This window comes from Rhinichthys klamathensis, unplaced genomic scaffold (genome assembly GCF_029890125.1).
Source record: "Rhinichthys klamathensis goyatoka isolate OS25496 unplaced genomic scaffold, OSU_Roscu_1.1 h1tg000296l_1, whole genome shotgun sequence".
In the NCBI taxonomy this organism is placed as follows: domain Eukaryota; kingdom Metazoa; phylum Chordata; class Actinopteri; order Cypriniformes; family Leuciscidae; genus Rhinichthys; species Rhinichthys klamathensis.
In genome coordinates, this window is record NW_026606815.1 from 1,194,197 (window position 1) to 1,211,762 (window position 17,566).

Genomic DNA, 17,566 nt, shown 5'->3' on the forward strand with positions numbered 1-17,566 from the left:
TTGTTTGACACACTGTCGATCCAGTTTCCATTTTTTCCTCAGATACACGTGTAAAACGTGTGTGGATGTCTTAGCCATCGTTTCGATTTGATCGACGTATTCAGCAATCTGTTGAAATATCGCTTTCTTTTCTCTGATCGCTAACAAAGGAGCGAAACGCATACCCGCATTGACCGTGTCTCTCATGCTTCGAGGGCATTTGGCTTCAGCGCAGGCGCACAAACCCCGCCTCTCTCCTGTGCTGTGTGCATTCGCATTGTGTCTAAACAGGCAGCGAGCAAAAAGATATTTTACCAACAGCAGTAATGTCGGGCAGGTCGGTTCGAGCGGAGACGCGGAGCAGGGCGAAAGATGACATCAAGCGGGTTATGGCTGCAATTGAAAAAGTGCGGAAATGGTAAGAGAGAGCGTCTACCCGTTAACGAACAGTACAGACAGCCTGTGGGGGAGGAGAGACAACGAGAAACAATGAAATGAAAGGAAAGAGAGCGTTTATTCCACTCCAATTTCAGTCAGATGTGCTGTTTCTTCGCGCGGCTGGGGTTTTTGTCGGCGTTTGAAAAATTAGTTAGGAAAAATGTTCATCGCATTTTTCTTCCATTAAATGTTTATGTGGGTTGAACCTAGAAGCCATTTCGTTGCAGTCACATGAAGCCTTTGCTGTTTGAGCCTGTAATGCCGGCTGAATAGTAACTGAACGGGCTGACATGAACTAGAGTCAAACGTCCGTACCAAACAAAAAGTGCCGATGAATGGGCTTTTGACTCTAGTTCATCTCATCTGAGAGCGAGAGACTTCTGAGAGACGGAGCGTGAGAAGAGTTTTATCCGCGCGCGGGGGGTTTAAACTCAGCGCGGAGCTTTAATACACTAACCAAAAACTTCTGAAGGTTGTGCTTAAACTTCAGTCCAACTTCAAATAATTCCCCCAGCAAAATGGTTATGAGGTTAACAATAACCACAACAACAGTATATTTCCTAAACTTTATTTAGAAATATATAATTCTTATAGAATTATATAAGGAAAATCGTAGTTTTATAATGACATTAGTGTGATTGAAATTATCCTAATCTGTGAGCTAGTAAAAAGTGATTTTTAAAGTAAATAATATCAATTAAGTTTAATTAGTGTTGTTCTACCCTGTCCACCACGTACACTATTGCAGAGAGAGTTAACCTCGTGTATATAGTAAAACTAGTTTATTAGATGCATTGATAATATGTTATCAGTTGCATTGCATATTCTGGAAATACCCTTTAAACGAACAATACCTCTGCAGAGATTTCTTATACCTATAAATGATTAATCCTCTGTTAAACTCATTTGCTTGCGGTCTCATTTGTCTGTGATATCTAACAAAAACATGCATCTCCAGGGAGAAGAAATGGGTGACTGTTGGTGACACGTCACTACGAATCTACAAGTGGGTACCAGTGACAGAGCCCAAGTCAGATGATGTAAGTGACATATAATCACCATAATGCTCTGCTATTGCAATTCTAGTCAATACCAATAACCCAATTATTGTAATTTTTTGCCGATTTAACTGATAAATCTTTTTCAATCTGTTTTTCATATTAGGAATTTATTTAAAAAAAAATTATTAGAAAAGGTAAATTCATTGTGGGATTGAGGTCACTAGTGCCAAAAATGTGTTTTTGTTGCTGGTGGCCCAGATCATTACATGTTTTAGTTGTCGCATCAAACACAAAGCCAACATTATTTTTGCAATATATGTTTCAATATTCTTTACATGGCTTAATTGCAAATGTGTGTGTATATATATATTTATTTGTCACACAGAAGAACAAAAACAAGAAGAAAGGCAAAGATGACAAGTATGGCTCTGAGGTCACGACCCCTGAGAACAGCTCCTCTCCTGGAATGATGGATATGCATGGTAATGCTGCAGACATGACAGTTATCTGACTCTAATCACATCTCAAAATAATGCTCATTCAGCCTTTTCAGGTGCTGTTACTTGGCAATTATCATAAATTCTAGTGGGGTTTTTTGTGTTATTTTTACACCAAATTGAGATTGTTATTTGTGAACAGTTGGTCTTCTAAGAATGTATTAAATATTTAAGTATGCCAGAAATTACCTGTAATTTCACACCAATTATCCATTTAAAAAGAAAAATCCTATTAATTGTTTTTCAATGGTCTGTTTTCCTTCTTAACCAATAGTGTTGATGAAACACTCCAATTTAATTGATGTAATTTGCTATTCTATAACCGCCCATTAACATGTCATACTGTTTGAAAGCTGTTCAAGAATTTATCAAATCCTTTGTCAGACCTTTTTAATTGTGTTTCTGTTTTTCACCTACAGACGATAACAGTAACCAGAGCTCCATTGCAGACTCCTCCCCATTGAAGCAGGAGAACAGCACCAACACTAGTCCTGCACCTGAACCCATGGCAGCTTCTCAGAGTGACAGCAATGACTTGAAAAGTGACCTATATCCCTCCAAACAGCCTTCTTCTGGTCAGGATCATAAGAGTGGTTAGTCACTGCAATGAATCCTCTACAAGCTCACTATCCTCTCTTCTCTATTCTTCAATGTTTATTTTAATTTCACTTTTTTATTTTCAGAACAAAACCACTGCTCATCAGAGTCTAGGACAGCCAAAAGGGACAGCAAGTCACAAGGAGATTCGGAGCACTTTTTAGACTCTTCCAAATCGGCCCAGGTACATGCTAACCGTGTCACTTGCATGAAGGTTTAAAAAAGTCAAAGTAATCATTTAAGTAGATATAGCAACAGTTTTCAGTCAGAGATCAGTCAACTGATTCAGTGGTTTCTTTTGAAGGAATTGGAAGATGGGGCTCCCTCAAACAAAAAAGGAAAAATCGATTCTTCCTCTGAAGAAAGTTAACTATCTTCTACCAGCTGTTATGCATTTGCGATCCCAGTCTCTTATCCCGAAACACATCACAACATAAAGGAGGTTTTTCTTCAGTTCTACACTTATCCCTACTGCCATCTATTCACTTTAAACCAGAACCCTGTCTTTTGCTGTCAGTTTTAGTGTAAAGGGCATGTCTGGATCGTCTTTGTATGAGTTAAGGCAATGAATCAAGCTGTGAGATAGTGTACTGATCCTAAAACAGTTCATGCTGCCCTACAATCACTACGTGCTGTTTCTTTTGCCAAGATCAGTATTGTCAATTGAAATGGCACTGGAACTGCCATAGTTTTTCTAAATTGGCATTATCAACTGCCTTTTTTTTGTGTGTCATCACCTTTTCTTGTTCACTCAGGAAGGTCAACACTGTTTTTTTTTTTAATCACGGTGAAAGTAATTGATTTCTGCTGCTGTAGTTTAGAGAGATTTCACCATAAGTAGCTAAATATAAAAAAAATACTGCAAATGGTACTAGTCACAAGTTATTCAAGTTCTCCTGTGAAGACCATAGCTTGTAGCATAGGCCCTGCTTGGTTGAGTGCATTTGTATTATTGAGAAGAGGATTTTTTTTTTCTCATCTTGTTTTTGACTACACATTTTGGTTCTCATTTGTTTGTTTATTTGTTTTTCAAATATCTACAGTAGGTAAGCCGAAAATGTTAATTTTCACTAATGCTCAACTCAAACCAAGCTTTGAAATGCTGGTTGCCATTTCAACAGCACTACAACCTTCCAACGTACATAAGAGATACAATAATTGCATCATTTTGATACGTCAAATTGACAAATGACTGATTCTTTTAGCAGCAACTGTACTGACTGCATGTGTCGTCGTCCAAGGAAAAAGGTGACATTGATTAGATTGTACCACAGGCAGGTTAAGGGTAGACAGCTGTACGAATACCTCATACTCAGTCCAGCAGTGCTGGAATGTAAACACTAAGTATGACTTTCTCGAACTTACTCTGTTACGTATGCTTGAAAAATAAAATGTATATATTTATACGATTACGTTTTTGCTACCCTTACGTTTTTGCCACAGTGTTTCGCCAAACTGCCTTCTGTAGTTCAATCTTTGAAACTTTTAGCAAAATGTATTCATTGGGACCATATTGTTTTTTTTCTTTCCCAGTCTATAATAGAAATGTCTTGTACAGAAGTATGGTTGTCTATCCTATTTATTCCACATGTAGTTTATTGGTTTTCTAAAAAACAAAAAAAAACAAAAACAAATAAAAGAAAATTATTTCCTTTGAATGCTCATTCATTTTGTTGCCAAATATCAAGCCAGAATATGCTCTGAATAGTAAAGATGTGCTTGAAGCTTGATTTCCTTAGATCCATTTTTACTGCACATGATCTGGTGTAAAGACTAATAAATCATAACGTGTCGTGAAGACTAACAGAAAGTGATACATAATTAAAATAAACTGACAACAGTGTGCGCAAGAGATGTCTGAATGTGAAAAACAACAAAGATTTACTGCATATTTGATTAGCCGCACTCTGTGATAATGTGAAAAGTGCTCACTAGCTTTCCGACATGTTGTGGTAGAACAACTAACATGGCCCACAGCAATACCTGGTAAGATGCTAAGAGAACAATCACTCCATTTTAATGCTAGTTTTCTGTCTGTTTTTCACTATGCGTCTGAAAGTGAGGTTGATGCGTGGTGTTTTGACCTTTTTTCTGACTGGAAGACTGTGATACCAGTATGTGTTTGTGGGATAGTTCATGAGCAGAAGACTCCCGTGAGCCAGCTCCAGCTTCACAGGCTCAATCTGACGTTTGCTAGAACCACTTCGTGCATCCTTATGTCGGAAAATGAAGTCTCGGACAGCCCCTAGCGATACAGAGGCAATAGGACAGGCAGGATCGAGTTCCCGTTCATCATCCCGATGCTCTCCCATGTGATCGTGACCATCTTTATACCTGATGTAAACCATAAACATACTTTCCTCATTTTGAAAGAACATGACTTCTATGTGAAGCAATGCACCACTTCAGGCTCATAGGTAGGACAGTGGTGTCTATGTGTCAACAGCAGAGAGTTGAATTACCTGTTTATCAAAACAAAGTTGAATGTATGGCCTGTTGCCTTGGTAACAGCATCTCGAATGTGTTCCAAAGTGGGAGTCCACGGTTTAGCCAGGAGATGGACTCCAGAGAAAGAGTACATCAGTCCCTCGTCCCCATATGTCGCTTGCTTCCTTGGAACACTGTATGACTTTCCATACACTTGTACTTTAGCTTTGTCACCTTTGTCACATGAGAAAATGGAAACACAAAACATTTCAAACACTGGACACTAACAAAATCAGCATCCAAAAAACAACAGGATGGAGTACTATATCGCCGTAATCTGGCACACAGCATTTGGTACAAATATAACAATGAAGTTACATTGTTTATCTAAATAACACATCCTGCATGATTCTTATATCTGTAACGCCAATATAAACTGTTTTAAAGTTTGGGGTCAGCAAGATTAAAAAAACACAAAAAACTTTTATTCAGTAAGGATGCATTAAAGTGATTAAATTGTTACAAAACATAAATATGTTCTTTTAAACTTTCTATTCATCAAAGAATCTTGAAAAACACCACAAGCATCACTGTTTTTAACATTGATAATAATAAGAAATATTTCTTGGGCATCAAATCATCATATTAGAATTGATTTCTGAAAAATCCTGTGACTGATGACTGGAGTAATGATGATGAAAATTCAGCTTTGCCATCACAGCAAATTACATTTTAAAATATATTAAAATAACACAATAGTTATTTTAAATTGTAATTTTTTTTATCAAATAAATGCAGTCTTGGTAAGCTTAAGAGACTTCGGTAACACTTTCTATGAAGCCTATAATAAATTATAGCCCCATTTATACGTATAAGTATTACTATTATATAAATATATTTATAAAGACTCATTAAGACATACTGCATTATAAGAACAGTTACAGTTACATTTATATTATTTACAATTATAAGTCATGCATTTGCTTTTTCAATGTGCATGCTCATAATCCATTATACACTGATTTATAAGTATTAATTAGTCAGTCGTATGATTCCATGAATGTATTTATAAAGATGCAGCCTGCATTGCTATAATATTATTATATTATAGTTAAAACATTTTTAATAATTCTTTATTCTTGTTAAATAAGTGAATATATTGTTATTAATAGCCATGTTGTGTTCTTATAAATACTTATTGTGAATGATAATACAGTTAATAAGCTCTATAAATGCATCATTGATGGCTTTAAGTAAAGTGAAAACATAGGCAAACATGGATCTTTTTTTATGTTACATACTAGCAAAACACTGCAACTATATTTTTTTAAGTATAATTTCAAACTGCTATTTAGCAATACCATGCATATGGCTGAGGAGATTTTAACAAATCAAAATTAACATTCATTACCATAAATTCGTTTTTATAAATATATAGAATAGTAATACTTATAAATAAGTATAAATGGGGCTATACTAATTCATTATAAGCATGGGCTTCATAGAAAGTGTTACCGAGACGTCTTTCAGAAACTTTTTTTTTTTTTTTCTTAACTTTTGAACGGTAGAGTTAGTGTAGGCCTACATGATACAGAAGCACATTCAATACCTGTGAAATACACAACCTCCTCTTCTAGCTGGTTTAAAAGGTGATCAGCCTCCTCTTTGTCAAATAGAAAACTGTAGTCACAGTCCAATCCCTCTGCCTCAAACTTCTGCCAGGGAATGGGCAGAGAAAACTCCTCTTCCACCGCACACTCATCTTTGCATTTCTTGATCGGTTCCTCCGATTTCCATTCATCTGCCTCAACAACTGATCTTTTTCTGTGCCGAGTTACAAACTTATCCATTCGAACACCTGCAGAACAAAACAGAAAAGACTCTTCTGGTTTTGTTTTCTAAGTCTCTTTAATTTGTCAACAATTATTATTAATTAGTTATTTTGATATAGGTACGGTGGGTGTAGGAAAACTTCAATCTATGAACTAAACTTCAATCTATGTCATGCACATTTTGACAGTAAAATGTGGTTGACACTGTAAAGCATGAAGAGGGCTCTCCGGTTTATAATAAATGTTTTGGTGGTTAAAACTTGAGAAGTTGCAACACAGTCCGTGTCTTTCGTTATGCACGTGCATTATCTAACTGTAACTTTGGGGAAGGATTCAGTCGGGTGTCTTACCTGGATTGCGTTTATGTTTTAATAAACTATCCACATTGCATAGCTTAATGCTCAAATTATGTCCCAAATTTGTTTTCACTTCCAGCAATCGTGGGCTGCACACCTCCGGAAGTGTACGTCCACGTCACTACCGATAAGACGTCATAAACAGTGCTTATGTACAAACCATAGACAGTAAAAGAAACAAACGCATCTAGCCAAGACCTATTGTTCTGAATACATTCACTAGGAAAACCATGAAAAGAAACGTGTTTTGTATTTAGGAAATATTTACAGGAACCTCATATTACTCGAAGAAATAATAAGAAGACACAATTTTCATTCATTGACAGACTTGTGATGTAGCTATGACCTGCATCTATGTCACAGGAATTATTTGTTAGTTATTAAACGTAAAAGCAGTTAATAAATGATCATGACTATTCAGCACTGTGGACAAGGTTTGCAAAGAGGTCAATTTCAAAAGTGCAATATTTTATTGACTGTTTTGAAGAAGACACTGCCATTTTTGACAAATAAAAGATTTGGTCAAATATACTGGAGTAGCCTATACAATTGACTTTGTCCCACAATGGTTTAGTCACCCAAATGGTAACAGATCATTCCATTATTATTTTCCATTATTTTGTCTTACCCGAATAAGCCTGAAATGTTGAAATGTCTTTATTTATATCATAAATCCACTTAAGTTGGTAGTGTGCACAAAAGAAAACACAGAATGAAGAATACCGCAGTCATGTTCCCTTCAGACTACTCCACATTTTCATAATCATTGTCAGTGCAGTTTGCATATGTCTCCTCTGCTTCTGCTGAACGGTTCACATAAATTGCAACCTTATTTTCAGGCCTGTTGATATAAGCTGATGAAAACCGCCCTGCAAAGCGGGGAAAAAAAACTGTTTAATTTATTGTGAATATTTCCATAATAAAAGTAATTTAGTTTATTTATTTATTACTCACTTTTCCCTTTGGAGGTATTTTTTCTGAACTCTTGATCATTCTCTGCAACAGAATTATAATATAATATTTATATATTGATAAATATATAAATATAATGTCTCTGATAAAAAAAGGTCATGCCTTCACTAACAGTTTATATAGCTACGAGAATTTGTTAAAACAAGAAATACTCATCAAACCCACCATAGATGGTTTGATCTTTGCTGGCATCTTGAACTATCATCACAATGAGAGAAAGACAATGTTTGAAACAGGATGTCACCATCTTTTAAAACTTGAAACTTGATTTGATTCATGAGACCATGTGTTACTGAAAATGTTCACATGTAGCATATGTGCGTGAATGAATACTACTGTATATAGGCTAATAACAATATTGTAATAATAAGTTTAAAAAATACGGTAAAAAATAAGTTTACCCTGCTGGCTGTTCGCATAATATGGTTGATCTGATATTTCTGAAAGAAAGAGATTATGTTACATGAGCATGCAAACATTTTATATTTAAAATATATTCAGAATTTATGTGATATACTTACTATTTTGTTTACGCACAATGCAACACACTGTGACCACAAGAAGAAAAATAATAATTGTTGCTCCTCCTGCTATGAAGGGCCAAAAGGACATCACTGTGTCCTTTGAGCTTTCTGATTCACCTTGTTCAAATTCTTCTGCCTTTCAGACAGAAGTTAAAACATTTGTAACATGTACAACAAAAAACAGACAATAAATCAGTATATAGTATTTAAAAAGTATGATTTTAAGAATTAGTGTCAGGACACAATCAAATATACTCATACAAAATATGGTATGTTTTTGACTGCATTATTTTAGTGAATAAATCATACTTGTAAAACTGTCAGAGGTCCTCTTGAATGCAAAGTTGTGATAAGGTAGCCAGTAATTTTTTTTTACTCACATGTGTGAATTCCAGTGTCCTCATGATGTTTATTAATGCTATAGTTAAAGTATTAAGACAGTTCACAGTGGAACAGACCCACATTATGAGGATGGAGTACTTTCCAGTTTCGTAAAATTTGGAAGTCTTCTTCTATCGTCCTAACCCTTTACTTCACCTTTCAGAATGTTTTCTAAAATTAGATACTGTTGCATCGGTGCAACATCTCTGCCGTGCAGCCTGGCCTGGAGATGGCTGTTTCAAAGAAACGAGAGAGCATCTCTGCTCAAACCTGAGAAACCACAGCAACAAACACATGAATCTATTCACCAGTTTCCGTCTGCACATCACAGGTGGTCTTTGCACAATGATGATGTTTGCTGAGCTTTCTGCTGTTTTACAATGTTGGCAAACTTTAAATACTTATATGCTGCTGAGAATATAATGTCTTTGTATAATTATTATGTTTATATTAATGTCTGTTAATGGAACACACTCTTAAATTCTTGCTTGAATGATTCTACAATAACATCTCCTGAAAGGACTGATTAAAAACCATAACATGACCAAAAATAAACCTTACCATTTAGAGGCGAAAAATGCAGAGTAAAAAGCCCTAAAGTCCAACACAGAAAGAAAGGATGTTTTTTCCCCCCTCAGGTAAACATCAGGAGCGAGTGCTGCAAACCTTGAAACAATTCACTCTGATGTTTGCATCGAAGAGGTGAAGGGGCTGTTGGACAAGTGTCTTCTGTAATTTCCTGATCGCTCTACCTACTCCGCCAGTTGCCTCAAGACAATATGCTCATGGTGTGTGCATGTATGTAGCCTACTTAATCTTCACTATTACACGAAACCACTTGATTAGATGGATTTTAAAATTTGAACTCAAGCTTTTAAAAAGACCCACAAGTATAGCTATGCTTTTTACATGGCTGAAATGTATTATTATTATTTTTCACATTACTTTATACTTAGGTATTTTGCTTAAAGTATTAATTTTATTCAAGAGTAAATACTTTTAAATGAGAAAAAAAATACTGAGAGAGAATCTACTCAGAATCTATTCTTCATATTTATTTAGATTTTTAATATAATTAAGTAGGCCTATATTAATAACTGTTCAATTATATCCAATATAAGTTAAAAGGACTGATGGTGATGATTAAAGGGCAACTTGGCTGTGGAGGTACATAAGAAACATAATTTGTGTCTGTCAGCTGTAATTGGTGGAATATTAAGAATGGCATTACTGACCTCTAGTGGCCTCGCAGATGAAGATATTAAAGGTATAATGCCCTTTTCACAAGATGTAAAATCAGTCTTTGATGTCCCCAGAGTGTGTATGTGAAGTTTTAGCTCAAAATACCCCACAGATATTTTTATATAGCATGTTAAAATTGTTACTTTTTGAGGGTGAGCAAAAACGCACCGTTTTTGTGTGTGTCTCTGCACAGAGGGCGGAGCTTCAAGAGCTCTTGTGTCTTTCGCAATAAGTAGACAACATTGCTGAATGGTTAGTTGATAAATTTATGTAGCTTATGTGTAGTTATCTTCTAGTCATTGATTAGCATTTTCTGTTATGATAATCTATAAATCTCGTTCCCGGGGGCGGGGTTTATGTAAATTTTAGGGTTAGTGATGTCACTAACCCGGGAGGAATGTTGTATAGTCCCTACCAGCCATTTATTGTAGTCCTTAAAAATCAATTTCTTTAAAAGAAAATATCTCCCTTTGCTTTGAACTTTGAGCTTCGTAACTTTGCAGATGTTGTTTATGCTCAAACAGCAACATTACACACTAACTAAAGTTAGAAAAGTGAAATCATAATCAACCACCCCTTTAAAGTTATTGTTGCAGGCCCCGTGCAGAAAGCCTTGTTTAAAGATTAGAAAGTAGGGCTCTGAATCTTTGGGTAGGCAGCGAATCGATTCGTTTTCGATTCGATTCAAGAACGATTTTTGCAAATTCAGAAAGATTCGATTCAATGCGATTCACATTAAAATTCGATGCGATTCGATTAATTCAAATATTTAATTCATCTATCTGTAAATATCTTGATTTTGGTGAAACTTGCTAATTTTGTGGTATTGTTGAAGAAACAGCTGCCCATTTATTTTGTGAATACATTTAGGGTTGATTTAAGTTGTTATATTTTAAACCCTACTAATGTGACCCACAGTAAACCTTATACCGATATATTTTTTTATTAAGAAACCCCCAAATCGTCATCCCTTGAATATGTTGTTCATTTCTTTATTTTATATCCAAACATTTTCATCCACAAGCAAAAGGGGCTTACTGCTTTTTCTTGTTGAATTTAACTCTCGTTTCATCCCTCAGGCCTATAAATAACAAAAAAAGATTTTTTTAAATGTATTAATGAATTATTTAAGAAAATATATATATTAAGATATTCAACCTTGTAGGTTCTTTTTTCCTCTGTATAACATCTCATGTTATATGCAAACCCATGATATCCTCCTGAGACCCAGAAAAAAAAAGTTTTTTGAATTTAGTTTTTTTCCATGTCATCACACTGTTTAGAGCACAATAAACAAATGGTAAAAAAACATATATATAAAATAATATTTTATTCATACGTTATGCTATGTCCTCTGTAGTGGACGCCAGGACTAAGTTGTTTAAAAAATAAAATGACATGAAATTATATGTATAGGCAAAAACAATGGGATTTTTTTTCAATCGCCAATACATTTTGGGGTTTCAGGATTTTTTCAACCAAAATTTGTATAAAGATTATTCTCATCTATGTTATGAAAGAAATAATGGAATGAATTGATACACCATTTTACTTTTTGCAATATGTGGGTAAAATGGCCATAAGTTAATATTCCCATTCAATGCAATGTATCTATACACTGCATCTAATTTGCACATTAATGTGTTCTGGGAGCAACATTTAATGAAAGAATAAAGGTTAATAATTGGAGTAATAATTGGCAACATTTTAATAATAATATCTAACATTTCATAGGAATATTGATGTATAATTTATTTCCATATTCACTTGTTGTGTCTCCCAGAATGCCTGATAAACATGATTTTAGTCCTGATGTCCTCTACGGTGGACACTTTTGAAATCAATGCCCTGTTCTGTAACAGAATTTTTTTTTTTTTTTTTAAACCCCTTAACATTTTCCTGAGATGTTGTTTTATGAAATACAATTTGAAAAGTAGTCCAATTTATATTATAATTACACTATATTATCATATTTCCATAAGAATGCTACATTTGATCACTAAATTAATGTCAGACATTTTTAAAGACCAAGGAGAAGTTGTTTTCATGGTGAAACCTCCAAACATTTGGTATCTCTGAAAAGTCCTGAATGTGCTCTTTACAGGACACCCAGGTTGTGTCATGTGACATGTATGATGTCAGAGAAATTCACTAAAATATAATGTCCACTACAGTGGACAAAAGTCTATTCTTGGGTCCCAGGAGGATATATGGGTTATATATATCATGGGTTTGATATCATAATATGATATATATATATATATTGCATACATAATATATACAGTATATATATATATACACACCTCATTACATCAGTAACTCGACAGCCCTACCTAGAACGGTTTTCCTCAGCGTTTGTAATGTCTGCACAAAGGAGACGTTGGGCAGCTGTGTGAAGATTCACCTTTGGAGAAAACTGTTGCTTTTATACCCGTATCATTAATATTAAAAAATAATATTACCCCAGAATGTATTGCATTGTTATCCCACCCCAAAACATACAATAATACCAACGATAAATGCTGACCAATACTTAATTATATTACTTTTTACTGAAAATGATATAATTCAATAAAACAAACAATAATGTATGTCATATGACATAGCTATGCATGAATACACTCTAGATGTGTATATAGTAGGGATGCACGATATAGGATTTTGGCCGATATTCGATATGCCGATATTTTCAAACTAATTTTGCCCGATGCCGATACCGATATCGATATATTTGTATTTTTTTTAAGTGCAAAAAAAGCTTATTAAAGCTTCTATTAATGTTCTCAGTCAAGAGCAGTGAGTGATTTCCTCTGTGTTTTGTTGTTTTATTAACATTAACGGGATAGTTCTCCCAAAAATTTAAATTGTCATCATTTACTCTCTCAAGTTTCTTTCTTCTGTTGAAATTATAAAAGTTATTTGGAAGAATGTGGCTAACCAAACAGTTGCTGTACTCCAGTGACTTCCATAGTATATTTAAGCACAAGAAAGAAATGAATCCAGGTTTGAAACAACATTAGATAGACAGAATTTTTATTTCTGGGTGCAGTATCTCTTTAAAGACAAGCGGCAGAATATTATTACTGTCTCTTTAAGAACTGCGCGCGAGTAACGCGACGCGTCTAATATACACGCATTTGACAAGCAGATTTTCTCTGTTTGCTTCCACTTTAGACATAACCAACTTTGTTTATGTAAACCTTGTGTGTATTTGACAGTATCAGCGCAATAAGACTCGAAAGATTAGTCCAGTATGCAGACTCTGTGACAGGCTTTAGTTCCTGTGAGCGTCGCGTGTACGCGCTCAGAAAAGCGGATGTTAGAACAGCGCATCAGCACGTGAATGACATGTTTACCTAGCAAGACTTTGACGCACATGCAAACAATGAACTTTTGTGAATTGCAGTGTCCCGTGAGTGTAACTCTACCTCTGCGTTTACATGTGATGTGAATGTACGTCGCGTTGTACAGTATGTTGAGATGAAGGCGCCAGAATTGAACTGATAGAATGCACGATACTATGATTTTTCTTCAAAAGCAGATCGTGGAGACATTTTAATCGTCCACGATCAAAACCGCGTGAGACGCACGGCACACCCCTAGTTGGAAGTTTAAGTTGCTGGCGCTCATGCTTCGTTCGCGTCACGTGCGCATAGGAAACACGCCACCCTATCGGCAAGACTCATCGGCAGAAATATTCATATCGGCCGATGCCGATGATGGTCATTTTAAGCTTTTATCGGCCGATACCGATGTTGTCCCGACATCATCGTGCATCCCTAGTATATAGTGAACATATCTACATTTTCATTCAAACAATTAATTAAACAATTAATTAATTAATTAAATAAATATATTTTATTTACTGACAACAATGAGAAATATTAATAAATTAGTAAAAGAATGAATGAAAGTCATCACACAATAAACAAATGCATATTCAAGTCAACACATGAAACAAAGCTTTATTCAAACTACAATCATGTATGTAGGCTACAGGCGCTGAACCCCATCCTACTGCCATCTCAACACAGCGGTTCCCATTCAGCGGCTTTATTCTGATGAATCAGCTGACCGCCAGAGGTGAGCCGTTCCTTCGTGCCGGAGGTTGTTGCGTGATGTGTTGTGCTTCCCAATCTGAGGAAATAAGGGCAGGTGGAGGGATGGAGGGACTCATCCATGGCACCATTTCCAGGATTCAACTCTGGGCTCTTCATCCTCAGTGCTCACACCAGTCTGCTGACATTTCAGATCCTACAAAAATGCACAAACATAACACAAAAGCAGTCATTTTAACAGCACAATGTCATTTGATTTCAGTATTATTTAGAAGACAAAAACGCTTTTCACAAATGCCGCCATCATCTTTCCTTGCAGGTCCTACTCCGCCACAAAAGCTGTGCAGCAAATCCACATAAATCAAGAATCAGAAAAGTGCTGTAATAGCATTGTTTGAAATTACAATAATTAAAATAAACTACAACTTAATATTTAAATAGTTGTTGTTCTTCATTTCTGTAGTATACTCACTCAAAGCCTTTAATGGCTGCATTCATCAGCATCATGAGCCACTCTCCACTTGACACACACACACACATGTTCTTCTGTCCCTGTAACATCCTGACAAGATTCACATAACCTCTGTGATTTATGAGCTCAACACTACATTTACATGTTGAGGTTGTTTAAACTTTTTATCCAACATAAATGTTCCTCAATTTATCAACAGTACTATGGACAAATAAAATAGATAACGTATGTTTAGTTATAGATTTGTTCTACATAATAGCACACATACATCACTCAGATGTCTATTATATGTTGTGATGTGCACTTCTACAATACTTATTGAAGATTTTCCTGTCAGATGTAAATAGACATTTAAAATAAGCGTCTTTAAGATGTGTGGTTTATGTAAATCCACTTTAGAGACGTAACTTAAGTGTCGATCCTTACTGGAGCTCCCCTGATAGCGATACATAATAAAACGTGTTTTAACAACAAAATCACAACTATACTATACTGTCTAATGTCTTTACACCTTCAACAATTCAACAGTTTACTGTACAGTAGTTCAACACATGCAATTTTAACACAAGGGACCGTGTTTACTCACATTTGAAAACCCCTGCGTCGCTGATCTCCGCGATTGTTGATAATGACGTATCCTCTCGCGTGGCCTCCTGGGATAGATGAGTATCCACAGTATCCATCGGTTGAGCACTCGAAAATCTGTGCAGAAGCAGTAAGCCATCCGGGAACTTCTCGCCTACTCTTTTATGAATACTGATGTTTCGGACATACTACTCCTTTCACGTACTGTTTTCGCCTACTATATAGTAGGAAAGTAGGCATATTCGAACGCACTAAAGGTATACGTACGTCCGAATCTCGCGATAATTAGTACGTCACCCAGGTATTTCTCGCCTACTCTTTTATGATTCGTACATACTTTTCGCTCGCCTACTCTTTTTCCCATACTATATAGTAGGGAAGTATGCGGTTTCGGACGCAGCCCCTGTGAAAACAGGAAAAAATTGAGGAGACCGGAGCAGACGTGTCAGCGTCGCACATAATCCCCAGCAACTGTGCGGGCGCCGGCGCAATACAGCTCCTCTACACAAGTCCTCGGTTTACTTTCACAATAAAAGTCCCGATCTCACAGACACAAACAATGCTCTATTCCAACATATTATTTCTCTATTAAAATGATAAAATTAAAGAAAATAATTGTTTTCAACCAGAATCACAAAATGGACATACTTTAGGGTGTCACATCCTCCCCGACAAAATTAAAAAGAGGCTCCAGTTATAAAAACTTGGAAAAAAACATTCAAAGTACCACGCTCGGCCCAACTTGAAGGAATCCTCAACCAATACTCTCCAGTGTCATCCTCATCCGAATCAGTCTCTTCTCCCCATGGTAAGTAAGCTCCTTGCTCTGTGTCTCTCTGTCCTTTTGTCCTTTTTGCTTCTGCTTCACAGGTTTCCCAAGATCTGACGAAGTTTCCACAGGTAAATCATTTACCAACAACAGCAGGTTTCGATGGGTTCTCCCTTCTTACCTCCATTCTCAGGGCTCACCTTATACACTGAATTATCAGCCACTTGCGCTTTGACCACATAGATAGTTTTCTCCCAGTATGGTCTGAGTTTTCACGGGCCTCCACGCTCACTGAGGTTTCTGACTAAAACCCTGTCTCCGGGTCTTAGCACTACACCTTTGACTTTGAGGTCGTACTGGGCTTTGCCTCGTGCACTTGCCTGCTTGCTGTTCTCGCTTGCTATTTGGTATGCCTTACCCATTTTTCTAGCCCACAGTTCGGCAAATCCTCTGGGTGTTTACCCCTCGTCTTCTTCAACCAGTTCGAAAATCAAGTCAATAGGAAGTCGAGGATGTCGTCCATACAGCAGGTTGTAAGAAAAAATGATGTGGACGTCGAAGATCTCAAAAATGAAGTTTATTACAGCATAGCAGTGGCAAGGTACACAAAGCACCTTGGGTTCACCGGCGTCAGAATGAACTCAGAACATCCCAATCTTAAACCTTTTAACCTGTTACTGTTTACCACTCTTAATGTAAATGAAGTTGCTCTTGTTGTAACAGCTGTGTTCTGTATGTTAATGAAGTTGAGACACCCCATTGTCTGAGAAGGTTCTCGGTGTCCCACACCCATTCCCATTCTACAATTGACTACCATTTGTTCAGGATGTGATCAACCCAAATGGTGAAGAAACAATATAACTTCACTTCATTCATCTCTATGATAATTAAGCCATTTTGGGGATGAGCTCATTCTAAAATATATTTTGGAGTGGAATCTGGGTCGAGGCAGACTACAATTTCTTACAAGGTAGAATGGGAAATACCCAGTTGACTCATGACGAGTGCAATTGTAGGCATGTACAATCTGGGGCAGGTGATCTTTCCACTTAGTTTTTTCTTCCTCAGCCATCGTTCGGAGCATCTGCAGGAGCATCCCGGTTAAATCTCTCAGCTGGGTTCCCTTGAGGGTGATATGGAGATGTTCTCGACAACTCCAGCCAGTTGTCGGAGGTTTCTGAAAAGCTCAATTTCGAACTCTCTGCCCTGGTCATGATGTAGCTTCCCTGGGTAGCCAAAACAAGGGATGTAGTCATTAAACAACCGTTCAGCCGCTGTCCGTCCGGACTTGTTTCTCGTAGGGTACAACTAGTACATACTTTGCTTATTACTTTTTGGATTACTCCTACATGTTCCTCAAATGATCTGGCATAACACAACACATCATCAAGGTATGGAGCACAGCACTTATCTCTGAGATCGTCCAGCATCCCCTC

General features: G+C 36.4%; 2 protein-coding genes and 1 long non-coding RNA gene across 3 annotated transcripts; 1 reads left to right on the forward strand and 2 right to left on the reverse strand.

The window, feature by feature from the left end:
• Positions 1–69: 69 nt before the first annotated feature.
• bcl7a (BAF chromatin remodeling complex subunit BCL7A) lies at positions 70–3,229 on the forward strand. Its single transcript, XM_056270081.1, has 6 exons — positions 70–397; positions 1,376–1,457; positions 1,804–1,900; positions 2,335–2,508; positions 2,599–2,696; positions 2,817–3,229. The coding sequence occupies exons 1-6, from the start codon at positions 306–308 to the stop codon at positions 2,880–2,882; spliced, it is 609 nt and encodes a 202-aa protein (XP_056126056.1). The 5' UTR covers positions 70–305; the 3' UTR covers positions 2,883–3,229.
• Positions 3,230–3,533: 304 nt separating this feature from the next.
• alkbh2 (alkB homolog 2, alpha-ketoglutarate dependent dioxygenase) lies at positions 3,534–7,257 on the reverse strand. The gene is made up of 5 exons (XM_056270079.1): positions 7,122–7,257; positions 6,549–6,797; positions 4,975–5,173; positions 4,459–4,846; positions 3,534–4,322 (listed from the first exon to the last, which is right to left on the reverse strand). The coding sequence occupies exons 2-4, from the start codon at positions 6,787–6,789 to the stop codon at positions 4,519–4,521; spliced, it is 768 nt and encodes a 255-aa protein (XP_056126054.1). The 5' UTR covers positions 6,790–6,797; positions 7,122–7,257; the 3' UTR covers positions 3,534–4,322; positions 4,459–4,518.
• A 6,928-nt stretch (positions 7,258–14,185) lies between these two features.
• Positions 14,186–15,356, reverse strand: LOC130103759 (uncharacterized). Its single transcript, XR_008809396.1, has 2 exons — positions 14,777–15,356; positions 14,186–14,643 (listed from the first exon to the last, which is right to left on the reverse strand). It is a non-coding gene; the product is annotated as an uncharacterized LOC130103759 (long non-coding RNA).
• Positions 15,357–17,566: the final 2,210 nt, after the last annotated feature.

Coding starts and splice junctions, on each gene's coding strand:
- bcl7a (XM_056270081.1), top strand. CDS start 306: ATGTCGGGCAGGTCGGTTCGAGCGGAGACGCGGAGCAGGGCGAAAGAT. Junction 1,458..1,803: donor CAGAGCCCAAGTCAGATGAT/GTAAGTGACATA, acceptor TTTGTCACACAG/AAGAACAAAAACAAGAAGAA. Junction 2,509..2,598: donor TGGTCAGGATCATAAGAGTG/GTTAGTCACTGC, acceptor TTTTATTTTCAG/AACAAAACCACTGCTCATCA.
- alkbh2 (XM_056270079.1), bottom strand. CDS start 6,789: ATGGATAAGTTTGTAACTCGGCACAGAAAAAGATCAGTTGTTGAGGCA. Junction 5,174..6,548: donor GGAGGTTGTGTATTTCACAG/GTATTGAATGTG, acceptor CATGTGACAAAG/GTGACAAAGCTAAAGTACAA. Junction 4,847..4,974: donor AACTTTGTTTTGATAAACAG/GTAATTCAACTC, acceptor GGTTTACATCAG/GTATAAAGATGGTCACGATC.